The 20833-nt window shown below is 39.4% G+C and overlaps 1 protein-coding gene across 1 annotated transcript in view; it reads left to right on the plus strand.

Annotated features, from left to right (window-relative positions):
- The window catches only part of ANO6 (anoctamin 6), a 71697-nt gene that overhangs the window by 23002 nt on the left and 27862 nt on the right, over positions 1–20833 (plus strand). Inside the window, exons 2-3 of the mRNA XM_041465502.1 lie at positions 4860–4936; positions 13424–13552. Of these exons, the coding sequence (XP_041321436.1) occupies positions 4860–4936; positions 13424–13552 (206 nt within the window). The remainder of the gene's footprint in view (positions 1–4859; positions 4937–13423; positions 13553–20833) is intronic.

The following is a 20833-nucleotide window of genomic DNA, read 5'->3' on the forward strand; positions in this document are numbered from 1 at the left end:
CTTAGACTGTTTAAAAATTCTGTGAGAGACTGTCAGCACTCTCACAAAACTCTGTGGGAGGTGAGAGGTGATGTGATCTCCATAGCAAAGCCTGGGGATTCCAGATGTCACTTCCTGGCTTTGCAGTTTTTGGTTGCTCATGAGGTACCATGTTCAGTGCTAGGGCTGAGATCTTGTCCTTAACAACGTCTCACTGGCTTGTTAGATACCAGGTACTATGAGTTTAGTGTTGTAAAATCTTCTTGACTTCTCAGCATAATTTGGTGCCTACTAATTTGAGTTAATGCAAGTTATTTACAAGCCAAAAGAGTGCTGCAGATCTTTTTCCTCTCTGGCTGTTTTCATTTGAGAGGAAATCGATGATTGCAAATACAAAGAATTTCTTTGTCACAAAAAGATTGGCATCTTCAGGCCTGTTTGACAATGTCCTTGTTACAAAGCCAAGCCCAGTGGTCTTTTCAAATATCAGCTTATCCAACATTTGTGGTTTTCTTGTCATTAAATTTTTTGGAAAGCATCTTTTTTTACTTCTGAATACTGATTTTTTTTTTTTTTGCATTCTCAGTCCTCTTTAATTTACAGATGCAAAAAATCTTTCATCCCTACTGCATATGCTTTGGACAGCTTCCATTATATATATTTCGCTATTCAGACCCCAAGGAAAGGTTTAATTCTTTATATTTAGTTCTTCTTTATAGTTCTTACAAAGAAAGAACAGCTTCTATGTCTGTCAGTAGGCCATAGCCTCTCACCTATAGCAATTGGTAGAGATTGCTAGTAGAAATGTTCATTAAAGCCTTTAAATTTGAATTATGCAGTGAGAAATCACTGAACTTACAAAACTATCCACTGTCAATACCAATTAACTAATGAAAAGACTGGAAATTTTGTGTTGGCTGTCAAGGAATTTCCTGAGTCTTTATTCAATCCGGTCAGAAATTCTGGCTCACCTGTGAGAAAGCAAAGCTGTAGAGAATATTCATTAAAAATATTACTGGTAGAATAAACAGCAGGATTCATTTCCCATGGCCTGGCCAAAAGAATGGGATACACATAGGTTATAAAAAAGTAGTGTGGGATTTACATGGACTACTTAGTACTTCTGCATAGGCATATTTGAGGGAAGGTGTGAGGTGTTGACAGCTCACTTCAGTGTCCTGCACTGAAGAACAATCTCCAGGCAGCTGGAAATACCACTGACATGTTGGCAGCTCAAATACCACCAAGATGTTCTTGTAAAGTAGTTTGCACATTTTCAGTACTTAAAGTTTTTACAACAGCATCTTTTGAGAGGACTACATCAAAGACCAACTGGTATCACTGAGCAGACACTCAGAACTATGACCACAATAGAAAGAAATTAGGTTAAGTGTTCTGACAAAAGCATATGTTGTTGGATTGCTTGAAGACAGAATTTGATGTATCTGTCAATTAAAATCAGAGTATGCTGGCACAAAGCCAGTAGATTTCTTTGTTCCCTTGCACCTCCTTTGCTTTAATTGGCTGGGTGATAGAACACAAACATCTAGCCTTGATGTGCTGTAACTCAAATATTAACAGGAGTGATAACATTTCTGAAGAAGATATGAGTAAGAAGAACTATGATTTTAATATAAAATCTCAGCACAGCAACCCTTAGACATAGCTATGAGAACCCTAGGACCAGACTTACAGTCAGAGGAGGCTGGGTGTGGGGAATGGCCTCAAAAACTCCTCTTGGCCAACCTCGTAAAGGTGACACCAGATTCAACATGGCCTAAGTTGTTCCAGGATATTTAATTAATCTGTACTAAAAAATCTCTGATGTTAAAGACCTCACATGACCTCACCTGCCTTCCCAGGCACTCTCTTCTACTGTTCTTGCTGTTAGGAAGTTTTTCTTAGTGTCTAGCACCAAACTTTTATGCTGCAGAATTTTTTTTCTTCATACTTTAAACTGACTTTACCGTAATGCTGGAGGGGAGGTAGAAATAAATTAAGTGATTTTGGGGGTATAAAAAGCACTTTGTGTGGGTGCACCTTTTTCTGGCAAAGCTGAGTCTTGCAGTACTGTTTTTGTATTTCTGAGAGACTGGAATGGTCTCTTCCAGATTAAAAGTGCACAAATTGGCACAGCTGCCCTTGCAAACCACTGTCAAAACAAATCTTATCTGAGCACCCGTTCAAGCAGTGTCAAGGCTTTGTAATTTTGGATTCACATGAACATTAAGCTGTAATTAACTTGAGAGAAGTTCTTGACTATTGTCCCATGAGAGGTGAGAGTGGCAGGCCCCTTTTACATAAGTTCTTCCACAGGGACAATGACCCAGGGACTCTCTTGAGCATTATTTCAAGTACAAATGTGTTAAGACATTAAATATGGACCCAATTCTAAAGTTTCCATGACATTCAGCTATCAGGAGGAAGGTATTCTCGATAGAGACCCTGATGCAGAGGCAAGTTGTACTCACAAATTTCACAAGGATGTTTCTGACCAGCCCCAGATCCATCAGGATTTGGGAGAATTGGAATTGTTCCTGTGAATGCCATGTTTCCAGCTTCAGTTCTGTCTGAAGGGTTTTCTAGACAGGACAGATGATGGGGGTGTGGTTGCTTAGCAAAAAGGCAACTTTAACTCCTGATTCTGCAGTTCAGTGGCTGAGAGTCTTCATGTCTGTGTCCACACCTGCATGTTTTGTGTAATGGCACACTGAGTGTCAGAGCAACTGTTTGTATTTCAAAACAAGATGCTTATATTTCTACTTCCCTCTGCCCATTACATGTGGGCAGAAACATTCCTTCTTCTGTGGGTTTTCAGAAATACTTTGTATCTGGATATCTTTGTGTCCACACACAGAATAAGGAATGAAGGAAATGCAGGGAGATGCCCATTACACTGACATTGAGAATATATATTTCCCTTCTCACCCTAGTCTAAGCTGAATTCATTAAACAATAATGATGCACAATTCAGCAATTTTTCAGTAGCTGCTGAGAGGTGCAGTGTTTTCTGAGTCTGAATGTTATTGTCTCACCATGTGACGTTTGAATGCTGCACTAGTCCATGTTTTCCATCTCTTTTTTTAATTCTGAGAATGTTTCTGAACACCGTAATGTTGTTGAGAGCTCACAGACCTTGATTATTCAAGGTTGATTATTTGGGTTACGGCTCTAATATTTCAGAAAAGATTCATTGACTTGCTTTTGTCTTCTCCCTGGAGCATTTACTATCACCAGAGCAGAGATCTGGAAACTGACAACACCACCTGGAACCAAACTCTATGAAAGGGTATTTAAACAAGAATTTTTTGCTTGGAGGCCATGAGAGAGTCCTGTTGATTTCTAATCTTGTTGTGCTCCTTTTCTAAATGTTTTGACATATCTTCAGCTGGTATAAATTAGCATCATCATCAGTGAAAAAGAAGAGCTTCTTAAAATGTCATGAAAATTTGGCCATTTAGCAATGAAGGTCTTAAACTAAAAAAAACCAAAACCAACCAAACAAAAAAGCTAAACTAAACCAAAGCGTAACCAGGCATATCAGTTTTGTTCTGTCCAGCTTTGTATCTAATGGGTGTTGAGCTATTCTAAAAGTACTACAGGCTAATTATTTTAGAGTTTGGAGATCTTCTTTTAGTATTATAGCATTTTTGGTAGGTTGAGGCTATCCTTTCCAGACAACAGTGGCATTTAGGTACCTGTGTTATCCATGGCCCCTCCTCAGCACAGGACAGACTTAACTAAGATACATCTCAGCTTTAAGGATCTAAAAATAACGGATGGGATCCATCTGCCTGCCATGCATAGGCAGGAAGCAGCCTGCTCCCTTCAGCTACTTGATGTTATCTTCAGCCTCAGGATGCTATCTGACTTCTCCTTAAGAGACAAAAATAGTTGTGAAGAAAAAAAACCTTGCAAATACCTTGCAGCAATTGTAGAGCTTCTGTACCTTATTTCCAGTGGCTTTATTAGGATGAATTTGTGTGTTATCCGGGGCTTGATTTGGTAACCAGCCTTCCCAGTGTGCTTGATAATGGCTTCATGCAGTAGCATATTTGACAAAGCCATTTTTAGTTCATGTTGTATTTTCAGGAATCCAATTCAGTTTCCAGGTTGTTGGTTTTTAACAGGTATTGATGGAACAGGTGAGGAGTAGCTAAGGCATCAATAGCCACCGTTGTTGTAGGTGTGTTTTTAGGTTATGTGTTACTGAGTGAATGTTACAGTATCGCCGCCTGTATAACATCCATTCCAAAGCTTGCGAAAAATTCTTTGCTAGTTAGAATTTATTTTTATTTCTACTGAAAATTGATGGTCAAAATTGATTTTTATTTTTGGTTACTCATGTTTACCAGCAATTGTAGTTTCTTCTCGGTTTCAGCAGCATCTCTGCACTGCTCCTTCTGTGCCAAGTCCTCCTTGTTGATCTAGATCATTTCAGTGGGTCAGAGGAGACAGTATTGTTCTTGCCTGACAAGTACAGCCAGCATGAGCTAGGTTATTTGCACAGCTGGAGCCAGTTCTGGTACCCTTATTCATTGAAAAATAAACTTCTGCTACAATGTCCATGGAGTTTCTGAAATACTAAATAACTAGTAAAATACTACTAAAGGGATGCTGTTTGCATCACTATAGGGATGCATCACTGCCAAAATGTCCTCCTAGCATTACCTTGTCATCCTGGTGTTTCACTTTCTTGCTACCTGCTGATTGTAACTGAAGTGTGACACACAATTGTTCCATTTCTGAACACTAAATAAGTACAATGAACTGGCTTCTCCACAAAGCATTAATAAAAAAAAATTAAAAACTATAAATCCATGAAAAATCCATACCACAAAAAATGCTAAATTTTTTTCATTTTTTATATTTCATTTTAGTCTTGGAACTGAACCAGGTGATTATTCCCACTTATGGAACTGTGCCAGACCAGCAAAACCTTCATACTCCTGAATGGGTGGGTACCTGTTTACTTTAACTGTGAATACCTGTAAAATTTTTTCCTGTAGGTATGCAGCAGTCCACTAGCTGTTCCAGAAGACTAGCATTCCTTTGCATTTGCATCACATGCAGTTCATCTTTGTGATTAAATCTAAGTTGCTGTAATCCCCATTTCCCTAAAGGTACCTGAAGTAATTGGCTCAGCTCTGAAAGCACAGGTTGTCACAGGACTGGACTCAATTATAAGTGACCCATATAAATTCACTCTAAACTGGTATATTACACATACACCTCCTCTCTCTATATAATTTTGTTCACAAATGTATAGGATTTCTCTGTGTGTATACAAGAATAAGTAGTTCTGAACACACCCTACATATAAACACACATATCCAATAAAGCTCTAAGAAAGCTTGGAGACACCAAGAAATTCCTTACTCCAGAGATTGAACTGACAAGAAAAAGAAAGACCTGGAGGAGTCCGTTCCTTTTGTCCAAAGTTCGAGGTTCCCAGCTCACCTAAGATTTTCTTCAGCTGAAAGGCTGAGCTGGCTGTAGCTCAAGAGCCCCTGCCTCAGATCTCATAGGAAACCAACATCCAAAGTAACTGGAAATTGGTTTCCTTCTGGGAGGTGGACATCCTCACCTCCCCTGACCCTGTGTTTTGCAGCAAGGTGTTAATTTGAAGCTGTTTAAACATTTTTGAAGCATGAGGTGCAATCAAGAGCTTCCATTTCCCAATTGAGTGCCTAGACTTTGATATTATAAAAATCCTTCTTACAGTCTCCTTGTGGTTCATTGATTTTTTTAACATATTTTTATGAAGTGAAATAGCATCAAAACAGCTGGAATGTCATATACCTTGTGGTTAGAACAGTCTCCTCTGAACAGTCTTGGTAGAATTTATTTTTATTTCTACTGAAAATTGATGGTCAAAATTGATTTTTATTTTTGGTTACTCATGTTTACCAGCAATTGTAGTTTCTTCTCGGTTTCAGCAGCATCTCTGCACTGCTCCTTCTGTGCCAAGTCCTCCTTGTTGATCTAGATCATTTCAGTGGGTCAGAGGAGACAGAAAAAATTGACATCTGCTGAACCTCTGCTAAGGGCATTAGGGATAATTGTAGCTAGCAGCAGAGACTGAAGAGGAAGCCTGACCTGAAACAGTTGAATGGAAGGGAAGTACTGTGCCTTTTGTCTAAACTTAGATTGTGTGTTGCAGCCAGAAGTATTCTGGAAATTTGATTTTACAAGTTCTTCTGAGGACCCAAAACTAAGTAAACTATTGGCTAATAAAAACAGTCCTGTTCTTCTTATGGTGCTTTCTGTAATTATGGGATCATAAGCTAAGTTTGCCACAAAATCCCTGCCTCGTTTGGCACATGAATAGGACAATTATCTCCAAAAAGCCAAAAATCTGTGAGGATATTGTTTGTGGTACTTCATAAAGCTTTAAATGTGGCAGGAAATTGCAGCAAAGGAATGAAAGGCTCTTACCACTAGAAAAACTGAGTTTGGTCCTAGATAATTGGGCAACCCCTGCTAAAGGATTTTTGTGCAAGACTTGTAGAGTTGCAGCCAGATTTTCTTTTTCCTGTGTGCTGAAGGAGAACATCTATGGCCCTGTTTGCACTTGCAAGAGAGTGACATGTGGACCCAGAATTTAGTGTATTGCTCTTTGAAGAGAGAGAATTGCTAAGCGCTCTGGAAAGATGTCACTGTCCTGCTGTATAAAGCTGTAACTCCAAATTTAGGAGACAGTGAACAGGTTTTGGCATAGATGTTTAGATGCCTTATGACCATTAAAATGAGAGTTATACTGTTGCTTTCTGTCCTGGGGGATCTTTTAAAATTAAGTTTCGCAACACTTGCAAAACTCTGAGATTCTATGAGGAGAATACCAAAAGCATAGTCAGAAGAAAATCCCTATTTTAAGCATTTAAACTACTTAGATGAGGTGTAACAAAAAAAAAAAAAAAACCAACAAACAAACCAACAAACAAACAAAACAATTTTAAAAAAAAAAACATCAGACATTAAATGAAGATGATAATAAGGAGTATTCCATAGCTGCTACAAGGAGCATAGAAATATGGCATGTGATGCTACAATTTAATAATGTATCATAAACAACATGTACAAGGAAGACAAAACTGCACAGACAGCATTCATTCAAGGCTTTTCCTTTAGTTGTTTCATTTTGCAACTTGTCTGCTTTGTAGGTAGATAATTTGAATTGATAATTACAATGTAACAAGATTTTTTAGAGATTTTTTAAATAGATTTTTTTGAGAGTGAATATCTGCAGGGACAAGGTTAACTTCTTCAAACTTTCTATTACTGCTGCCCCTCATATACAATTTCTTCTGCAAGAAGGCTTCTGGGAAGTTCAAAAGAAAGAATTTCCCAGCTCTTGCATCCCATGAAAGGTGGGAGTTGCTGAAAAGCATGTTCTCAATGAGCACTTTCTTCATTTTCTTTAAAAGTAAGGCTGTTTGGTCTCCCTCTAATCAGGAGTGACTGGAATTCCTCCTGCAGGCAGCAGCAACCTGACACTCAGACAGGAAGTCAAGTGGGTGTCTGGTCCAAACTTAGCTCAGGGGACAAGGCATCCCAATGCCTGGCCGGTTACCAGCTGCTTTCTGCGGACAGAAATGCATGACTGTAGTGACACCCCATATTTTTTCTACTTCTCTTTAGTCTCAGTTTATTTCAGTTTGTTACATAGCTGAAATTCCTTTGCATGTTGAGGAAATAAAAAAAAAAAAAATCTTCTTCTGATGAAGTTCTTGCTAATATTCACATTATTGCTAAAAAGAGAACGAAAACAGTCCTCTGTTGTTATTAAAAATATGAATAATAAAGGAAAATATTAAAGGCACAGAAATTTTATGGTCCTCCAGAGACAGACCAACATTATTATGCAATATGCAAATAAACTTACATCTTCCAGTACTATCTTCTATATTATGTATATCAATATAATCCAGAAATAAATGCTTGTGTTGGTATTAATGTCAGAAAGTTGTCTCTATTGGTTGCTCAGAACCTAAAGCAATAAAAAATCTTTTTATGTGGTTGTGACAGTAAGAAGAACTTTGTATTTCTGCAACATTTTCTTCAGATGATCTCAAAGTCATTTATAAATAATTATGTTTCCTGATACCCTGGTAATATAGTTTGTTTTCTTTTTATTTACTTGTTTTAATGTTCCCTGAAGCAGACAGAGAGAAATAACTGTGCTCCTAATTAGTCATTCTGAAATTTTTCCCTTCATAAAACCCATGACTGAAGTGCAACCTGCAGATCCCCCTGTGCCTGTCCCTGTGCCCCAGTGGGAGGATTTTTTGCAGGTGCCTATCAGCAGAGGCAATGTTGCACAGGCTCTGCTCTGCTCTCTTCTTTCCCAGTACTGATTTATTCACTGGCATGCTGCAGGATGCTATTTTGAAGCATATCTGAAAATTATGTGAGGTTGCAGACAAGTAGTTTATCCCTCCAGTAATGATTACATTTGGCGCTATTGGCAGTCACACCAAAGACTCTTGCAGGCAAAATAAAGCACTTCTTTCATCTTTCCAGTTAGATAAATCATTCCTGCTGAACCTCTTGTTATTTAAAAAAATCCAGCTTACAATACTGTGCTTGTTCAGGGTATAGCAAACAATAAATAGCTGCAATTCCTGTGCACATATTTTTCTTCCTGCTTGTCTCTGTGCTGTCCATCCCACCATTATCCCCACTGAATATTTAACCATGTCATGCCTAGAGAAGTCTGGAAAAATGAGGCAGGTTTCTTGGAAGTGCCAAGCCATTTTTCCTCCCTGGAACACGGCTGCTGCTGAAAGGAGCTTTCCGCCTGCATGTTCTCCTTCACTCTCCTGCAGGCATCGCGTGTAGCCATGACTACAGGGCAGCTCTCAGAGAGACGCGGCAGCTCCCTTAGACACCAGCGAGCCTGGTTAGACGTGTGGAGGGCACACAGAAGTCTCCCTCCTGATGAATTCTGAGTCCAGGGGCCGAGGGGACCTCCCATGGTGTGGGCATTTGAAGCCAAAACCGTTCCCTCAGCCTTCTGTGCTGGGGCAAGCTTGTCTTGCTGCTCCACTTGCCCCTGTTCCAAGTGCTGCTGTGTCCCGGGGTCTGCGAGAGCCGGTGCTGTAGGCTGGTGATGGCTTGTGCTGGATTACCAGAGGGCAGCGAGCTCCTTATTCCTCTGCCGAGGTGGCCGCAGGGGGACACACTCGGGGGGTAGGAAGATAAGGTGTGTAAGGGAAGGGGGTGCTTGGCAGAGGAGTGCTTATGACCAGCGCCTTCAGCGTGGCTGCAGCAGTGCAGCGCTTCCCAGCCGCAGCAGGATCCCACACCCACCCCCTGGCTGTGCATCTGCTGCCACTGAGGGCCCCAGCGTGGAGAAGGCATTTGGTGAGGAGGTGGTGTCTGCATGACAAACATTTCTGGGCTTTCCGTTGCCACAGGTCTTGTTCCCTGAAGAGCCTGTGATGCTCACCTGCTCTGAGCTGTTGCGAACTGAAGCACAGAGGTGCAGCTGCATGGACGTGGCCATGCTGCTCTGGGCTAGCCCACAGAACTGCAACCTCAGTGTTACAAAAAACTTTAATCCTGGCCAGGTCCTTCTCTCCTTCAGATTCCTTCTGTTAAAAAAGCAGCTGATAGTGCAAGCAGTTGGTTGTGCAGCACTTAGACAGTTATTAAAGGCTGCAGATTGTGTGCTAAGCATAATTAGTATTTCACAGCTATATAGATATATATTTTTTTATTAGTGGTGTTAATCAGTATTAACCTGCTGTTCATTAGGGTATTATTAAAACATTAGAGTGCACAACTGATTGCCTCCATCAGTACTTAAAAACGTATTTATGCCAAGGGTAAAAAATTAAATAGTGCAGTAAATAGTCCTGTATTTTAGATGAGGTGCCAATGGGCCTGTTCATTATTTGGAGCTATAGTTTGCTACTGATACTTTAAAAAACTGTGTATTGAAATTTCAGTCCCATTAATTTGTCTATGCGTGCAAGCTTGTGTGCACTGGTATGATAGTAACATTTGTAAAACTGTCAAATAATATTACATATTAAAAAAACTCCAAAACAAACATTGTCTCAAAGGAAATGCTAACTTCAAAGTAGACTACATCTTTTTGGTTTCCAGTCCTGTTTTTCCCTGGGTAGTTATGTTGAATAATATATGATTTTTCATTACCAGTTATCCATTAGGGACTACAAAATACACCACACAAGTAAGTTAATGTGGCTGTTGGAAACTTGGCTATTACCTTCTCTTTTACATTTTACTTCTTAATTTTAATTGACCAATATTTAATTTATTATTAGCTGCATAAAAATCTATTTGTGTAGGTCTAAATTTGATCTCTTAAGTATTCAGGCTTCATGAGTCAATTCTTTATTATTTTATTGATACATAAAATGTCTATGAAAAGGCCAACTGAACAATGTCCTTGTGATTAAAAGCAATGGAGATTATATATAAGAAGTTAACTCCATATGTATAAACTTCTGTGTGTCTGGATTCAAGCAGTCTGACATTTATTAATCTTTCAGCTATATTCAATTTATATGTGCATGGTGTGTGAAAGAGAGAGATAAAGGTGTATACATATAATAACAGTTATACACACGTGTGAATGACAACACTTATGTAAGTAAATTTATCAGTCAGAATGCTGGTTTAACAGGCAGATTTTATAATTTTTTTATAACTATTGTATAATAGCTTTTAATATGATGAATTATTAATGATAATCCAGTTATCACTGCTTTTTTAAGCTTAAAAATTACTACATTTAAAGGAAAACTACTGTGTGAAATTATGCAAACACAAATTGCCATCAAATCCTCTTCTATCAAAACTTAATTTGATGTTTGCTCTTTTCCTTGTCTTTTTTTATCCTGAGGACAGGTCATATCAGAAAATGTCCTAAAAGCTGCAGTGAAAAAAAAAGCTAAAGCTATTACTACTTTTATGCTTTTGAGTGCTGGCCTTTCACAACTAAACTGTGTGTCTTTTAACAGAAGTTATTATAATGATGTTTCTAAGATTCCAAAGAGGAAAAAGCCCAGTTAAAAGGCCTCATGCTTTATGCAGTGGCAACCCTTCCCCCTGTTATTGATTTTCACAGGATCTGGGCCCTGTGTTTCCACATTGCAGCACGGAGCCATCGGAGCCCGCGGTGTGCCACAGCCCGCCGGGGTCCCAGGGGACAGCAGCAGTTCCCAGGCTGTGTCCCAACAGGGGCTGTTGGCTGTTGGTGGTGCTTTCCTCCCTATAGCCAATCTTGTCAACATGAAATCATCGTGGTTATGTTTTAAATGAGATTGGAAATTACAGCAGCAAAGCTGTGTTTTACACCTGTGACTAGTCCTCAGCAGGAGGAAAGCTTGTCACAGCTAATTCTGATTTCTTGATAGGACTATGCTAACTTCATCTCTCAAGAATTTAGAAATTCACACCTCTGACTTGCTTTGGCTGGTAGAAATACTCGGTGTCATTGTGGTCTGGTGATGTCATCTGGAAATTGAATGCCTTTTTTTTTCCTAAAACTTTTTTCACAGTATGCTATTGTATGTTGATTTGGTGACTGCCTAGGTAGTCTCTAAATCCTATCCCAGGCTGTGAAACTGACATGCAGAATGTGTGTATACTGGCCATATGTGTATGTGTGTCAGCAGCTGCTTGCTGTCAGGTTTGTCACAAGTCCCAACACACAGGTGGCATTCAAAGAAAACTGTTCTGTTCAAGAATCTGCTCAGACTTTTGAAGCAACTAAATCAACAGGACCTCTTTGCAGCAGGTCCTAGCCTTTGCACATGCAACATAAAAAAATTGTGAGTTTAAACTCCCCTGAGTTTATTTAAAATATGGAAATTTTGTCATAATTACAGGGAGACACCTCTTGGTTGCCTGTTTTGGTTCAGCCAATAAACAGCTACAAAATAATCTACAGGGAGAGGTTTTGCCAAAAAAAAAAAAAACCATGAGAATATTTGTTTTGGAAAAACTGACACGTGGTTCCTAAAACACTATATGCTCCCTGGAACTTGGGTGTTCCTGGCTGAAGACTGACATTCTTCTTGGTTCTTCACAGTTGAAGAACAACAATTTCAGGCTGCACTGCTGGGGTTTCTAACCCCATAGACCACATTTCATAACCACATTTCCATGGTCTTTCTTGGACCAGACATCCTAGACCTCCAAAACCTGACCTGGCATGTCTCACGAAATTTGGTCTGACAGGGGAATTCCAGGGATGGGACATCTGGGAATCATTGCCACATCCACAGCAAATGCAAGAGATTATTCTGTGTCATTTTTCCTGATCTGATCCTGGCTTGGCCAACCCTCCATGCCCAGTCAGCTGGAGGCCAAGGCTCCTCTGCAGTTCTGTGTGGGAGCCTGGCCAGCTTTGGAGATGTTCCTGTCTCTAGTGCCATGCTGAGTCCCACTTCAGGTTTCTGAAGGAAACTATCCACTATCTACTCCAGTGGCGCCGCCTCCGTTAACAGCACGGATGGATTTGGCCAAATACCTGAGAGGCTGGTGCACATTACATAGCATGATTTGGATAACATTACAGCTGCATATTACCTGAAATGAGGGGATTGGTAATGTGTGATATTACCCCCCGAGTACTCTAAGAAACTACAAAATCATTATTCAAGTGTTCAGGTTTCCCTGTCACCAAAGTATCTGTATCGTTTCACGCATGAAATAACACATTAAGATGTTATTAGTGGATATGACAATCTGTCCTACTTTCCTCCAGGGACTAGATAATGGCTTATGGATATATTAAAACTTTTGATTTTGGCATCTGTTATAACATGATGGATGTGTGGCACACAACAATGTGTTTTTGCTTGCTGAATTGTTGCAGATAAAATGAGAAATAAATCCACATAATATGTGTCTGTTTGGAGATCTCATCTCTGCTCTGATCATGTTCTTTGTTCTCTTGGCAGTGGTGGGTTTAAGTACAAGCATGCATGAAACTACTGCTTCTTTTTATTTTTTTTAGTAATTGCAGAGATGCTTACATTTGTTCAGGTAAGGGAACAGATGGGAATGCACTAATTCTGAGACTCACATCAGGCAACAACAATCTTGTAGACAAACTATCTAATGATATGTCTATGATGGTGTACAAATTACTAGACAGATGCATTATTTGGTACTGGAGCTGCATCCCAGTGCTTCTCTCATTATGAAAATCTAATGTACCATTTTTAAACATGAAAGTTAAGTCAAGGTTCTATTGATTTGATGTCATGCAGAGACCTGACAAATTCCTCTGGATAATTTATTTTTCTTCATTTTGTTATGTGCAACTTTGTCATTTTGGGCTTCCTGTTACACAAGGCTGATTTAGGTTGAATTTCTGTGTTCATTGAAATACTGTGTAAAGGGCAAGTAAGGAACTAGCAAGTTAAGATCTTCGTATTAACCTATACCACCTGCCTTTCAGGTGGATTTTGACGATAAGCCTGACTCCTTGTTCTTCAAAGATGGGCAGCGAAGGATTGACTTTGTTTTGGTGTATGAAGATGAAAGTAAAAAAATGACTCATAAGAGGAGTGATCGTAAAAAGCAAAAGGTGAGTTATTTTTCATATACTGGGTGTTAGAGCTGTGGCCTGAAGGGACGATTGGGAGCTGGGAGACTGAAGCCCATCAAACTGAGCAGGGAACAGGGCTCAAGGCACTAGATTGCTGTGTAGATGGGCAGAGCACTGCCCATCGTGTCTGCCAGCATGTGCTTGGTGACCTCAGAGCATCCTCCTCGGAGGCCACCCTTCAGAAGACGTGAGCAGGAAAATGCCGGAGTCAGGTTAGAGTTAGACACCAAGATCTTCATACTGGGAAAATTTTCTGTACCTACAGTGATTTAATTAGGCCCCTAGTGGACTTTGGTAATTAAATCAGAGTATTCAGAGGAACCCAGAGGAGGTGGATGACCAGTTGCTCCAGACCACTGTTATGAACACAGCTGCTGACATTCTGCTGACTTCTGATGACATAGCTAAGTTGTTTAAGGGAAGTAACTGCACATCTGCCACCAGAATTTTTCTTGTATAATTCTTTCCCTTAGCACTTCAGCAGCTTCGTCCTTGCTAGAGACCTTGCAAAGTTTCTGACTCAAGCCAGTGACTTCTTGATGCTCCTTAGCATCCACAGCTCCGTAGCTCCTTGTCAATGAAGCACAATAATAGATTAAGTATTATTCTTTAACCATTTCATCAGTTCCATCAGAGGACTACATTCATTATGGCACACAAGGTCACAAAAATGAGCTCAGCCATGCCACTGAACTGTCTGAGAAATAAGCATCCATGAGATTGTTCCCTTGGCATCTGCATTCCCCCACCCACCCACATCCTCCTCTGCTTTAGTAATAATCCATGTTCCAGGAGCAGCCTCTGGTAGAGACAGGCAGGGACAAAGATATCACTGAATGCAGCTCATATACAAATAATAATTTGCAGTTAGGAAATAGAAGAGTAGGAGTAAAAAGGCCTGTAGCTAAGTTGGTTGATACTCATTACACAGTGTTGTTGTTGGCATTAACAGGACAGCCATAAGGAATGTCGTTAGTAGGGTTTGAGGGAGTCCTGCCGTGGGTGGATGTTGTATTACACATGATCACAGGATCAGCAATATAAATTAATTGAAAGAGGTAATTAGACAAAAAAGCTGCCCCTTTGGAAAGAATTGTTTTTATCAATTAGCATTTTACATTTATGTTTGTAATACTTGGCCATTGCCCAAATATATTAAAAATATAATGAGCATCTTTTCTAAGTAGTGATGGAAATTAAATGTGAGCAGTGGAGTAGTATTTTCAGTGCAGCATTAATGTTAAGACATTAGCCAGAATGAAACCATTAATAATTAGACCAGGAGATTGTGGGTAGGTGCTTGCATAAAAACTTTACTTTCCAAGGTCTTAGTTCCACAAAGATCTGCAGCCACGTTGACTCTGTGGTGTGCTGAGGAAGAGGAAGCAATCTACCTACACGCAGTACACGTGAGGACAAGACCACATCAGACAAGTGACCAGATAAGGGGAAGACAAAGCAGCTGAGGAGCAGTTCTGTGGAAGAGGCCCTGGTGGTTTTTGTGGAGAGCAAGCTGAACAAGAACCAGTTGTGCAGCCTGACAGCAAAGTGGCCAACAAAACCTGTATGGACAGGAGTACAGCCAGGAGAGTGACACATGAGCCATGGGTGACTGGGATGTGTCAGAAGGAAGCCAAAACCAGTATTTCCGTGCATAAGCAGAAGCTGAAGCAACAGGGGGGCTGTACTCATATACCTTATATCTGAGATTGAAATTAAGATTACATTTATGGTGCAGCTTTGCATCCTTAGAATTAACATTTTGGCCTATCACAGTTCCCAGAATGACGTGGGGTTAGTGCTGCCCAAGTTACTCTCAGATCTCATCAATGTTGGCATAAACCCACTTTATAGCTTGTCTTTACTGACATTGTTGTTTATTTGGTTGTAATTTTTTCTGAATTACTTCCACCCTTGCGGTGAAATGCAACCAAAATAAGGAGCATTGCCATGTACAATCACTTTTAAATACTGCATACATCACTGTCTGATCAATGATGAACTGAAAATGCCAAATTTTATAAGTAGCCTCTTGTGTAATTCAGGGTGCTTTAAGCATAGATAGGTTCCTTGCCCATGCTACTCTTTCTTTGACTTCCCTGACAGTTTTATAGAGCTATTATCCAGAGCTTTATTGTGCACAGAATTTGGAAACTCCAGCTTACTGAAAAATAGAAGATTTAGTGAAGTCTCTTCCCATAGGGTGACATCCTCATGTCACTGGAGTCAGGAGCAAGTTTTCTGCTGGTTGTGTGCAATGTTACAGGTCTGTGAAATCTAGAGATTTGTCACTGGGAAAAAATCTGCCTGACACACACAGCACCCCACCCAATTGCAGGATGTGGAAGTTGCTTCAGAATTCAAATTTTTAGTGGACATCTGTAGATTTCTGAAGGGAAATGTTTTGTGTGCTGCAGTGGGTGGTTTTTCAATGATACATTATGAATGTGGAGGAGTCCCCAGATTCTTACTGAATTTAGACAGAAGGATTTGAAAATCAGACCACAACCTAGGCATCCAATTGACCAAATTCAGAGAAACAGGGCACAGATCCATGTGTCCTTCTTCAGCAAGAGAAGACTCAGATCCTGGGAGTATCATTGTATTGGATTTGAATGGCTTTCTGCTCTTTTTCTGAATAATTGGGTAAATGTAATGGAATGGTTCAGCATTAGTTTATAGTAGTAAGCAATATTCTTGGGAAAATAGCTCAAAGGACAGCAGGAAATAAAACATGGGTATGATTTGATAGAAGGGAAAAAAATATGGGATTCTGAAGCCCTTGGAGATCCACAGGGTTTCTCTTATTTTCATCTATTTCTGAAATCTGGTTTAGGGTAGGCAAAGTCAAACTAATGAAATGACAACCTCAGGGAAGTGTCTAACATAATTTATAGATCCAAAAGCTAGTAGGTAAGCTTCAAATATGCAACTCAGTTCAAACTCCAAACTTTTAGAGTTGGTATACGATTAATTTTGCAAGCACTAGCAGAAATGAGACTGCCAGGAGAAGATTCCAGAAACTGTACCTTGCAAGCAATGAAAATTCTTGCTCAAAGCATATCTTTTAAATCCACAATTTATATACCCCATTTGTCAGGATAGCTTACCATCAGAATAGAATTTAAATACAGCCAGTCTCTTCAGGAATGCTCCCAAATACCAGTTTCATTTGTTGAGGTCCTCAAGGAGCTCACTGTTGAAAGTCAAAGGATCAGGGCCAGAAAGGTAAATTCAAGATAAATCAATGCAGAATGTCATTTTAGTCCATCTATTTCCCCCCAACAGAAATAAACAGAAAGACTGTCAATAATTTAAATTGGAATGTGGGCAAAACCTTCATTTCCAGCCATGGAGGAATCTGTGCTTCAGAAATAGATGATTTTTATTTTTTTTTTTCAAATTGAATGAAACTATCACTCATGGAGAGTATTACACATCTCTCATTGGGTTTTTTTAAGTACAGAGAACTTAAGTAGAGCTGGAGAATTTTGTTTTCATAAGCAAATGATGAACAGTTCCTGCCTCTATAGTTGTGTAGTTCAGATAACCAACAACAATAAAACCACAAAAAGAAAAAAAAGATGTGAATAAAATAAAAAATAAAAAATAAGCTTGAGTAACTTTTCAAACAATAATTATACTTTTCCCACAGCTTAGCATGTGTCAACCTGCAGTGAGAGAGCAGCACTTGGGTTTACAGGAAAAAGGGTATCTCTGTGCCATTTTACGCAGTGATTTGAGGAAGTAGAGAATGACAGGCTCATGCCTGTGGTGTGCTCAGCCAACCTACTCAGGAAGTCTGAAAAGTATGGAAGGGACCTTTGGCACTGGGAGGAGGATGGTCACACCTGCCTTCTTCTCAGCTGGATGGTTTGGTTTTGAAGCAGAAACTCACTGAAATAAAACCTCTGTTCCTGAGGCAACCACAGACCCAAATTTTACTACTTTGGAAGGAAGGATGACAGAAGAATATGAAGACAGATAGAAGGAGGGAGTTACTCTGCAGTTACTACATAGGTCAAAACTGGATCTTTCCAAACAGGGTGACTGGAAGCTGTTGTTGAGGGCAGGGCTATACTGCAGTATTACCAGTTCTGTGTGGTCACGGATCAGGTTGCAAAAAAACATGAAGCTGGCTTAAAATCAAAGGGTATATCAGAAAATATGTATTTGGAGTTGTTTGGGTTTGCATTTTTGGGGCTTATTCTCTATAGCATGTTCTGCTTCTCATTTTTATGATTGTCTTCAAATGCAAGGGAAAGAAGCTTACAAAGCAGAGCTTCTCAATCAATTAGTTGTCTGATGCTGACAGCAGGGACTTTGAGGAAAGCTTCCAAACACCATCAAAGAAACTGTGAGGCAGCTAATGTTGTTACAATGATCCACTTCACTTCCTTCAGCTGTTTTCCATAGGGGAGGCTTTGGGCCCCATGTACTTTCTCTTATTGACTATGATTTATCTGTTGCCTGTCAGTTAAGGCAGAGGAGGCTATTCAAGCTCTCTTTTTTAGTTAGGATTTTTACCCTGAACCCACATGGATGTTGTGGTAGGGAACTTTTCTCTTTGCACAAAAGAAACTTAGTGAAGATATAAGTTGGCGTTCTTCTGTCACTGTAATCAAAGCAAGTCTTCCCTACCATTTACAACACACAGGGGAAAAGTGCTACTGGTCTGCTACCAATTTCCAGACCCACAATCTTGTTAATCTCCTCAACTTGGCAAGACAATCACCAGAAATTGAAAGCACCGTGGTGAAAAAGCAGCTCTCAAAAGCTGATCCTTCCACATGCCTGTAATACTTGGCATTTACTTACATTCTGCTTTCATTTTCTTAAGACTGTGTATGATTATGCATGCTAGGTGTCTTAGTCTATTGACTAGCCCTTCATCAAAACCTATGTCAGATTTAGATCAGCAGCATTACCATGATTGCTGTATTATTGCAACTTAGCCTTGCAGGTAGCTGAGCAAAATGCCAGATACTAAAATAAATTTTGGATGGTCTCTACCTTCCAGCCTAATAAACTGTTATATCTATATACTGTATTCCCCAGTCAATGCAAAACCACTATAGACTCCTCTGCGTAAAAGTCTAGCTCTTCCATAGATCACTATACACATAATTCAATCATTTATATAAAATAGCAAAGCCCCTAATTAGCAAAGCCTCCCAGAGGCTTTATTTCTCACTATTTGAATTTATGCATTATTAGAAACCTTAATATTGTCAACATTCATCTAAGATTTTGAGGGCAAAATTAATTTTGGGAACTCCTTGCCATAATCAATTATTAAAGGAATCTGATTAAAAGTTTTTTAAAAATAGTATTAGACTTCTACAAATGAGAATTGCTCTGCATCTATTTTTATGCTATTTAGAGAGAAAATCAAACAGGTATTTAGCCCCCTACCTGTTTTATTTACTGGAACAAAGCAGAACTTGGGCTGAAATACTTTCATGATTGAGTAGTATTCACTTTAGAAACAACCACATGAATATGGAAGAAGCAAAGAGGTGGGATGAAATGGCAGAAGAGTTACTACTAGAGTGACAAACTCCTGTGTGTTGTGTACTACATATACTCATGAACTGGTAAGAGGGTTGAGTTTTCATAAAACAAAAATTGCAGAGGAAATCATTACATAGTTTTCTTAGAAGCCAAAGTGGCTGAAAACATTTAGTTTTAAAGGAGACTGGAGAACATAATTATCTATGAAATAGATAGTGAATATCTTGAAAATGCAAGAAAATATATTACTGCAAGAAAAACACTTATTCACATTTGTGATTATAATTTTGAGCTGTCAGTACAAAAAAGATAATTAGATGTACACATCATAAATGTCTATATTACACACACACACATATATACAAGGAAAAAATATAAACAGCATTATACTGTCTCCAATAGCCAAGTGAATTACTGAGCATGGAGAGATCCCTCCATGGAGAGTGCTGTCAAAGTCCTGGTTTGCGGTTTTGTCCTGAAAAAAGAAAGGAATTAGGAGAAAGGTGATAAGTATTGATGAGAGGAAAAAAAAACAGACTGAAATATTTGGCTCTTCTTGTGCCTAGCTTGAGTAGAAGGTGATATTCACTGGAATAAAAAGGCAGAACACCCAAAACAAATAAGAAATATACTTTTTCACAAAATATGAGATTAGTCCATTGAGATCATTTCCACATGCAGCTGCTCAGCTGGAAAATAACAAGCTATAAATGGGGTGGGCTGTTCATATTGTCATTCAGTTCTATAATTATTCATTTCAAGACTTGCTAAAGTTTTGGAAAAATAGCAGTTTCTTGTTTGGGGACTTATAACCATCTTAAAATATTCAAGAATTGTATGAAACTTATTTGAATATACAACTGACCTGTTCCTGTGGAACTTCTGAAGATTTTTACCATTTTTACCATTTGCTGATGCATCTTTTTGCCCCTAGAGTGGGCGAGCCTTGAGGACTGCTTTCTATGCACCTATCCAATTTCCCAAGACTTTATCTAGAGGGTCATTCATTGACTCTGGTCGTGCACAGTAGCAACAGGTCTGGATCCTGTGCACAGATCTTAAGGCAGCTAGAATTGCTATAGAGAACCACATGACAAAAAGCACTGGGTCCTTCTTAAGTTCCTGTAGTGGGAGATGCCAGTTCCTTTGAGTACATATTAATCAACAAAGAAATTGGCCAGTGGCATGAAAGGAATGTGGGAGTAAGAAAGTAGTATGCCCAGGTCACTCTGAGAACTCACTGCAGCCCTAGCCTAACCTATTACAGGAGTAAAGCTCTCAGTCCCCAGTGCATTAAATTAATGTTCTTCCAGCAAACTGCTCACTTAGGAGCTCCCAGCCCCAGCTGCCTACAGGTGCCCCCCATTACCCAGGCTGGTATTTTGACAAGCAGTCTGTAGTTCAGGGAGAGCTGGCGACCCTTGACTCACATAAACAAATAAATCATTGAGAAACTACCCAGTTGGTGCAGATAGCCTTTACATTTGGTTGCTTCACATGGAGTTTCAAAATTTTTTGTAAATCCCTTATGGAGTTGTACATTTTGTATTTGAGGGGAAAGGGAATGTTTCTGTGTTTCTTGGGAGGAGGTCATCTGCATGGAGAAGCAGATTCAAGATTGGAAAGACATTTCAGGTTTTTTGTAACTCACTATCTGCCAAGTGCTGGTAACTGTGAAATTTAAATGATCCACAAATTTGATTTTTACTAGAAAAACTTGTGTCCTTCTGAGGACATTAAATGTTC

The sequence above is a fragment of the Pyrgilauda ruficollis genome, unplaced genomic scaffold, assembly GCF_017590135.1.
Source record: "Pyrgilauda ruficollis isolate IOZ18807 unplaced genomic scaffold, ASM1759013v1 scaffold19, whole genome shotgun sequence".
Taxonomy (NCBI): Eukaryota; Metazoa; Chordata; class Aves; order Passeriformes; family Passeridae; genus Pyrgilauda; species Pyrgilauda ruficollis.